This window comes from Salvelinus namaycush, chromosome 10 (assembly GCF_016432855.1).
Source record: "Salvelinus namaycush isolate Seneca chromosome 10, SaNama_1.0, whole genome shotgun sequence".
Taxonomy (NCBI): Eukaryota; Metazoa; Chordata; class Actinopteri; order Salmoniformes; family Salmonidae; genus Salvelinus; species Salvelinus namaycush.
In genome coordinates, this window is record NC_052316.1 from 1,647,594 (window position 1) to 1,656,790 (window position 9,197).

Here is a 9,197-nt window from a genome sequence, read left to right on the forward strand (position 1 = left end):
AATCAGCCTTCATGTTCGCCGCATTGTCTGTCACCAGTGCAAATACCTTCTGTGGTCTGCAATGTAGAGACCGGTGTGTCTGTTGTCCCTTGTGTCTGTGCTCTTGTAGAATACTGGTTGAGGGGTGGAGATGTAGTTAATTAATCCTTGCCCACGAACAGTTTACCACCCATCAGAGATGGTTTGATTTGCTTGACCTTCACTTGAAATCTGTTGAGCTCTGCATCCAGCATATGAGTAGATAAAGCATGTCTGGTTGGAGTGGTGTGTGCTGGGGGAAGAACATTCAGAAATCTCTTCCAATACACATTGCCTGTGAGCATCAGAGGTGAACCAGGTGAATAGCTCAAGCAAGACATTCATCAGCATTTCTCTGAATACGTTCCTCCATTGAGTCAAAAAAACTTCTGATTCCAGGAGGACCATGAGCTGTTGCTATCGATAAGGTGTCTGATTCATAATTTTCACCTCTGACAATAGTCCCTCTACTTCTATTCTAGATTGCTTGTTGTGAGCGCTGAGGGAACTTTATGCACTTGGCCAGATGATTCTGCATCTTTGTTGCATTCTTCACATATGATTCGGCACAGTATTTGCTATTGTATACAGCTTTTCCTTATACATTAGCTGCAATGAAATGTATTTCATTTCATCAAATACAATTCCATGCACAGATAAATAGTTAAGCAGTTAGATTAAACAACTCCTTTGTAAGAGAAATGTTTTCAAATGAAACATGTATGGAAACAGGTGAATTAACACTCCTCAGTTAATAGGCTCAAGCAAGCTAAAACCCACATGGTAGCAAAAATGAACTATCGGAAATTAGAAATGATTTAAACACACTTTGCTGTAGGCTACTATTTACCAGTTAACAAAAAATAATGTATGTCATATAAAATATATTCACACCACCCAGTATAGTAATCAGCTGTACATGTGATGGAAGAGTACACTGCACATGTGATGGAAGAATGCACTGTGCATGGAGAGGGTTGCAATTCCATTGAATTGGGGATAGTTTAACCAAAATATGCCACAAGACCTAGAATTGCCTTACATGCTGACCAGACCGGACACGTCGCGTGCGTGAGCGTCGCAAAATAAATTTAGAAATCCATGTTCTTCAATTATTGCACCCACACTGCTCACGCACGCCAACGAGCATCTGCGACGCCAAGGGCTAAAATAGAAGTAATTCCTATTTCTGACGCAGATCGCGCTGAAAGTCCTGCCTCTCCCATCTCCTCATTGGTTTATAGAAGCAGGTACCCACGTGCCATCTCCTCATTGGTTATACCCATGTGGGTGATTGAAAGACGAACTTTGTTGCCGGTTGTTGTGGTAATACAATGAAAGTTTAGATGCGATCACCATATAAGTTCAAAGATGAAAAAGCCTGGAAGGAGGAGAGATGACAAGAAACATTTCGGTTGGCTGTTTTATGTGTGGATTAATTGTCGGAGTAGAGGTCCTTGTGCATTTCAGGTAAAATAACAACTCAATGTTTATATACCAGGACAAATTAGTTAGCTACAGCAAGCTAGCTAAATAGGACAAATTACGTTAGCTAGCAAGTGCAACTAACTAGCTAAATTGCCATACATGTTTAATGCTTTTCGACCTGTCCCCAAATTAATGTAATTGGTTCAGAGTTCGTTTTGATATTTTAACCTGCGTGTCGTGATCACGTTTGGTGTGGGGGACCAAAATACATTTATGCACGATAGCGCACGCGCGCGCAGCCGGTTTAGGTTCCGTGTTATGTGTATCCCACAAAAAAGGTTCACTGTTATAAGCTAACTTTTTGATGAATTTAAGCAAAATTCCCCAAATTCCGGGGCTTAACTTCCCATGGAAAATTTCCCGAAAAATTCTGGAAATTTACCGGAAAGTTTCTTACCCTTTGCAACCCTAGATGCAACTGAGCTCAATTTCGAGTATCATAGCAAAGGGTCTGAATACTTATGTAAATGATGAGGAAAACTATTTTTTCAATTTTAGAATCATGCTGTAACATAAAAAAGGGGTCTGAATACTTTCCGAATGCCCTGTATGTGGTTTGTCAATCTATGTATCCATCAGAACTAGTCTTCCTTTGACTGAGGTCAAATGAATAAGCGCTATGTTGCCTCTATTTGTAATGCTGGGAATAAAACAATATTGCTTAGTTTACAACTGAAATTACTCCGGCATAGTTTTAAAACCATCTGCACACAAAAATAGCATACTATATAAAGGTGACTGCTTAATTAATTAAATTAACCAATTAATGGTCTATGCCTGTTGTCACGACATCTCTCTGCAACAGGCCAGTTCAGAGGAGGATGAGGTGTGTGACTCAAGTAGAGAGAGCCTGGAGCTGTCCTGTGAGCATGCAAGGGAACAGCTCACCAATAGCATTCGCCAGCAGTGGAGGAGACTAAAGAGCCACGTGGAGAGACTGGACAGCCAAGGTATTCTTTGTCACATACTACTCGCATCATCTCTAAAGGGCAGCCACTTGTGAGGTTTTGTTAGCCTCGTTTGCTTACCACCGGAGAAAGAGGTCACTCAGGATGCTCAGTTTTATTGTCTGTGGTATTATAGTTTTGTTATAAATAACATGAACGACTACCGGACTTTGAGTTGATTAAATGTCCACTTAAAGCTCAACTGAACAGTGAAACAAATCACTTGCTATAAGTAATGTCAGTTGATGGGTGGTCACTTTACTCTGTTATCAGCCAAATCAAATGGAAAAGAGTCAAATAAAAGTGGTAGCCACTGTCTGTGAAACACGAACCAACAGACACCTCTACTGGTTCTTTGGGGAGAAGCTGTTTTTTATTTCTATATTTTTCAAACCCAGACCTTCATTTTTTTTAAATCCATTAGTTAAACCTATTATTACCATAATCATAAACAATAAACCATCTCAGAATCACTGGTGATGTTGTGACGTGATTCCTGTCCAGCGTCCTTGGTGGGGGAGAGAGCCAACATGAGCGCCATCCCCAAAGAGGTCCATGAAGAGGAGATGGACAGGCTGAAACTGGAGATCCAGCAGTATAAAGACTTCATCCACACGCAGCAGCAGCTCCTGCAGGTATACGCCGAACTCTCTTCTCTATGATGCTGCTTCAGTTCAATACTTATTCAGCCTTGTTTGTTTTGAATTCATCTGGTTATTACACCTACAGTGTCTTATCTACCTCTTTCTAGCAGACCTGTAAATCTGTCTACCTATTGCCTCAATAGATTGATCTATCAGCATAGACATTAAAGTAAATGGAAAATACTTATTAACAACTCGAGATCTTGGGACTATAAGGTTCTATTTGACATTTTTGTCAAAAATGAGTTCACATATAATTGATCTTTTAGATGTGTTCATATGTCTGTGAAGTTAGATTTTAGAAAGAGTGCATTTTAAGTGGAAAAAAATTATAAACTAGAAAGTTCTATCTGCATAAACCCATTTGAACTTAGCGCTATGAGGTTCTGTCTGCAATCCAATCACAAGCCTGAACAAATACAAACGGACCAATCAGAACACGTCTTTGCAATCTCCTTCTATTATGGTCGTGTCTAGTCAGTAATAATGGCACGGAAAACAAACAAAAAAACACTTGTCAGAAATCTTAAAGTAAATGATGTTGTTCGGAACCCCGTTCCCTCTAGCGGAACCCCTCGCCAACAGCCAATGAAATTGCAGGGCGCCAAATTCAATCAACAGAAATCTCATAATTTAATTTTCTCAAACATACAAGTATTAGGCACCATTTTAAAGATACAATTCTCGTTAATCCAACCACATTGTCCGATTTCAAAAAAGCTTTTCGGCGAAAGCAGAACATATCATTATGTTAGGTCAGCAACTAGTCACAGAAAGCATACAGCGATTTTCCAAGCAAAGAGAGGAGTCACAAAAAGCAGAAATATTGATAAAATGAATCACTAACCTTTGATATTCTTCATCAGATGACACTCCCGGGACAACATGTCACACAATACATGTATGTTTTGTTCGATCAAGTTCATATTTATATCCAAAAACCTCAGTTTACATTTGGCTTTGCCTCCAAAACATCCCGTGAATTTGCACAGAGCCACGTCAAATCACAGAAATACTCATAATAAACATTAATAAAAGAAACAAGTGTTATTCACAGATTTAAAGATATACTTCTCCTTAATGCAACCGCTGTGTCAGATTTTTTTTTTTTATTATGGAAAAAGCAAACCATGCAATAATCTGAGTATGGCGCTCAGAGACATTCACAACCCAAGAATATATCCGCCATGTTGGAGTCAACATAAGTCAGAAATAGCATTATAAATATTCACTTACCTTTGATGATCTTCATCAGAATGCACTCCCAGGAATCCCAGTTCCACAATAAATGTTTGATTTGTTCCATAAAGTCCATAATTTATGTCCAAATTCCTCCTTTCGTTAGGGCGTTTAGTAAACAAATCGAAACTCACGAGGCGCGGGCAAGTCCAGCGGAAATGTCGGATGAAAATTCCAAAAAGTTATATTACTGGTCGTAGAATCAAATCAAACGATGTATAGAATCAATCTTTAGGATGTTTTTATCATAAATCTTCAATAATGTTCCAACCGGAGAATTCCTTTGTCTTCAGAAAAGCAAATGGAACGGGAGCTACCTCTCATGGGAACGCGCATGGTCAGCTCGTGGCTGCTGGCAGACCTCTGACTCATACCCCTCTCGTTCGGCCCCACCTCACAGTAGAGGCATCAGACAAGGTTGTAAAGACTGTTGACATCTAGTGGAAGCCTTAGGAAGTGCAAAATGATCCATATCCCACTGTATATTCAATAGGGGCTGAGTTGAAAAACTACAAACCTGGATTTTGTCTCAGGTTTTTGCCTGCGATATGAGTTCTGTTATACTCACAGACATTATTCAAACAGTTTTAGGAACGTCAGAGTGTTTTCTATCCAAATCTACTATAATATGCATATATTAGCAACTGGGACTGAGTAGCAGGCCGTTTACTCTGGGCACGCTTTTCATCCAAACGTGAAAATGCTGCCCCCTATCCATAACCAGGTAGGCCAGTTGAGAACAAGTTCTCATTTACAACTGCGACCTGGCCAAGATAAAGCAAAGCAGTGCGACAAAAACAACACAAAGTTACACATTGGATAAACAAACGTACAGTCAATAACACAATAGAAAAAATCTATATACAGTGTGTGCAAATGTAATAAGATTAGGGAGGTAAGGCAATAAATAGGCCATAGTGGCGAAATAATTACAATTAGCATTAACACTGGAGTGATAGATGTGCAGATGATGATGTTTAACTTCTTATGGGCAGGTGGGACGGTACAGAAATATACATATTTAACTTTCATAAAATCACAAGTGTAATACATCAAAATAAAGCTTAACTTCTTGTTAATCCAGCCGCTGTGTCAGATTTCAATAAGGCTTTACGGCGAAAGCACACCATGCGATCATCTGAGGACAGCGCCCCGCATACAAAACCATGAAAAACATATTTCAACCAGGCAGGTGCAAAACGAAAGTCAGAAACAGCGATATAATAAATGCCTCACCTTTTGATGATCTTCTTCTGTTGGCACTCCAAAAGGTCCCAGTTACATCACAAATGGTCCTTTTATCCGATAATGTCCATTATATCTATAAAAACTCAGTCAGTTATTCACTTAGTTTTCCTCCATCAAAATGCATACAAAAGGAATCACAAACGTTACTGAAACTTTTCCAAAGAAGTCAAACAATGTTTATAATCAAACCTCAGGTACCCTAATACGTCAATCAACTTTAAGGCGGAGAAACATTATTGTCTTTACCGGAGGAAAATGCCAAAGAACGCGCTCTCATTTACACGCTTGGAAACACTACAGCCAAAATGGGAGCCACCTAGAAAAACTACAATTTCTGGCTCATTTTTCCAAAAACCAGCCTGAAACTCTTTCTAAAGACTGTTGACATCTAGTGGAAGCCCTAGGAACTGTAATCTGGGAGGACTTCGCCTTATAATAAAAGTGACAGCCATTGAAAATAGTGGTAGGCTGAATTTTTGTGGGGGGTGGATGGTTTGTCCTCGGGGTTTCGCCTGCCATATCAGTTATGTTATACTCACAGACATTATTTTAACAGTTTTAGAAACTTTAGTGTGTTTTCTATCCAAATCTACTAATTATATGCATATCCTAGCTTCTGGGCCTGAGTAACAGGCAGTTTACTTTGGGCACACTTTTGATACGGACGTGAAAATACTGCCCCCTACCCAAGAGAGGTTAAGTAGAGATACTGGGGTGCAAAAGAGCAAAAATAAATAACAATATGGGGATGAGGTAGTTGGGTGGGCTATTTACAGATGGGCTGTGTACGGGTGCAATGATCGGTAAGCTGCTCTGACAGCTGATGCTTCAAGTTAGTGAGGGAGATATAAGTCTCTAGCTTCAGTGATTTTTGTAATTCGTTCCAGTCATTGGCAGCAGAGAACTGGAAGGAAAGGCGGCCAAAGAGGAGTTGGCTTTGGGGATGACCAGTGAAATGTACCTGCTGGTGCGCGTGCTACGGGTGGGTGTTGCTATGGTGACCAGTGAGCTGAGATAAGGCGGGGCTTTACCTAGCAAAGACTTATAGATGACCTGGAGCCAGTGTGTTTGGCGACAAATATGAAGCAAGGGCCAGCCAACGAGAGCATACAGGTCGCAGTGGTGGGTAGTATATGGGACTTTGGTGACAAAACGGATGGCACTGTGATAGACTACATCCAATTTTCTGAGTAGTGTTGGAGGCTGTTTTGTAAATGGCATCGCCGAAGTCAAGGATCGGTCGGATAGTCAGTTTTACGAGGGTATGTTTATCAGCGTAAGTGAAGGAGGCGTGTTGCGAAATAGGAAGCTGATTCTAGATTTAATTTTGGATTGGAGATGCTTAATGTGAGTCTGGAATTTACAAATATCTCAGGATTTTTATACTCTGCAACTTTAGGACCTTTATGGGTTATGAAAGAAGAATCCACTACAAAACAGATCTGGGATGTGAAAACATTGATGCTTTAATATCTCAGAACTATGCTTTGCACCGATAGAACATTATAGTCCCAAGGTCACGAACTGCTACCTCAGTTGTCAGTAATAATCAGTTGTCAGTAATTCTCCCTCCTAATCCTCAGTCTCCACTGCTCTGTGTGTTCTGTTCTCACAGCAGCAGCTGAACTTCCCATGTGACGATGAGACAGCCTCGCTGCTCAACGACTGCTACATGCAGAAGGAGAAGGAGCGCCTCAAGGAGGATTGGAAGTCCTTCGAAGAAAAACGGAAGAACTTTGAGGCGGAAAGGAGGAACTTCACAGAGGCAGCCATAAGACTGAGCCACGAGGTACAGAGAGTCTGTTCAGAGAGTGTACAAGAGGGCAGATAACTTGGAAATTTGATGACTTGCAATTTCATTAATTATTTAATTTCAAAGTGAATTATTCAGGCTAATATTCAAACCTTTGTCCTGCAGAGAAAAGCATTTGAGGAGGACCGCGCCACATGGCTCAAACATCAGTTTTTAAACTTGACTCCATTTGGAGACCAAATGAAACCACAGATGTCAAAGTCTCAAAGTGCCTTATCAGTATGTAAGTAATTTGCTCCTCCTGAATACCAGCACTAAGCTGGAGGACATGGCTCTTCCTTCATATCAGTCAAATCAAATAGAAAGCATTTGTCTCTGAACACTTCATAAAGCGACCTACCAAAAGAGAAAGTCTACCGTAGGGCACGTTGGTGGAATTGGTGAAAACTGTGTTGTGTATGGTTGTTGACACATCATGACTCATTTAATATCTTTTGCCAGGGGCTGAGTCAGAGGTTAGGCCTGTGTCGACTCCAGCCAAGTTAAATAAATCACTATCCCACACGGCTTTCTCCACATCCAGAGCCTCCCCAGCGAAGACGCCACCCACGGCAGATCTGTATCGCACACACCGCCTTATCCCAGAAAAAAGGTACCCTACACATGATATAGATATTCACAACAGGTACACAATACAGTGCAGCACTCAACACAATTGTAAAACCAAAAGGAAAACTAACAAAGCAGAGCTTAAATCAATTGAAGGAACCGTCTCGTACGTATGTAGATAGATGTCCTCTGTATGCACTTGACTGTTTGTTGCTCTTGTTTAGAGAAACTGCTAGCTACACAACTATAATGTCAAGAATTCAAGACTTTGCTCTCGATGGGGATGAAGCTGTAATGCTGTGTAAAATGTTCTTTCCAGCCCGAGCACAATCCACCCAAAGCAGGACTCCAGCATCCTTCGCAATGGTGACGTTCCTGCCCAGCTCCGACACGCGAATGGAGGAGCAAATCGCAGAGCATACACATTCACGGGAGATAGAAACGGCTCCATTTAAACACAGGGATAGACACCTTGGTCTTTTCCCATGACAATCCATGCTCTTAAACCATTCAATATCAAGTGTAGTATCAAAGGTAGTCAGACACACTTAAATGGAAACGCCAAACATATTTAGTTCTTGTTTGTAGAACTTAATAAAATAAAAATATATAATTTAACCAGACAAAAAGGACCCGGACAGACGAGGCCCCTGTCTGTGTTTTGATAGAGCCGTAATATTTTTGCTGCTGAGTGGCTCATTGTAAATGACAGGGACAAATTAGTCTGGTTTTTAATGTAATGTTGGTGTTTGTAGATGTCGTTTTGTATATATTTCATGTCAAATGTCTTTGTTGTATTACCTTTTTGTTAAGGTCTTGTAGTTTTATAAAGTTGAATGTTTATACGTAGGCACTCTGTCAGACAGAGTAATGTATTTATCATGGTCAACATTGTTTCCCCCTTAAATATTTGATAGCATCTTAGAATGTACTTTTATTTCGATGCTGCTGATACACCAAAGGCAATAAGATATATTAGTTCTGTCAATTTCATAAATACATTTAAACTGTGTCTTTCCCCTTGAAGTGATTGTGACGATGACAAAACAATATTGCTCAAGGCTATTGTGTTTATTGTTGTAGATGCAGCGCACGGAACAGTCACAGCGAGGCGGATGCACTTTATAACTGCAAATATCAAGTGTCAAGTGAAAGTGTTTTCTGCATTGATTTCTTATTTTACAATTCACCATGAAAAGTGATTGCCATTAAATTGCTGTTGTTAGAGGGCTATAATGTATCAGAGACCAT

At 40.3% G+C, this 9,197-nt stretch overlaps 1 protein-coding gene across 2 annotated transcripts in view; it reads left to right on the forward strand.

The window, feature by feature from the left end:
* The window catches only part of LOC120054589 (afadin- and alpha-actinin-binding protein-like), a 39,817-nt gene extending 30,859 nt beyond the window's left edge, over positions 1 to 8,958 (forward strand). The window contains exons 9-14 of one of the 2 annotated variants that reach the window (XM_039002046.1): positions 2,312 to 2,456; positions 2,958 to 3,088; positions 7,200 to 7,373; positions 7,503 to 7,620; positions 7,839 to 7,989; positions 8,266 to 8,958. In XM_039002046.1, the coding sequence (XP_038857974.1) occupies positions 2,312 to 2,456; positions 2,958 to 3,088; positions 7,200 to 7,373; positions 7,503 to 7,620; positions 7,839 to 7,989; positions 8,266 to 8,401 (855 nt within the window). In that variant the 3' untranslated portion in view covers positions 8,402 to 8,958. The remainder of the gene's footprint in view (positions 1 to 2,311; positions 2,457 to 2,957; positions 3,089 to 7,199; positions 7,374 to 7,502; positions 7,621 to 7,838; positions 7,990 to 8,265) is intronic. The other variant, XM_039002047.1, reaches the window with a different exon arrangement.
* Positions 8,959 to 9,197: the final 239 nt, after the last annotated feature.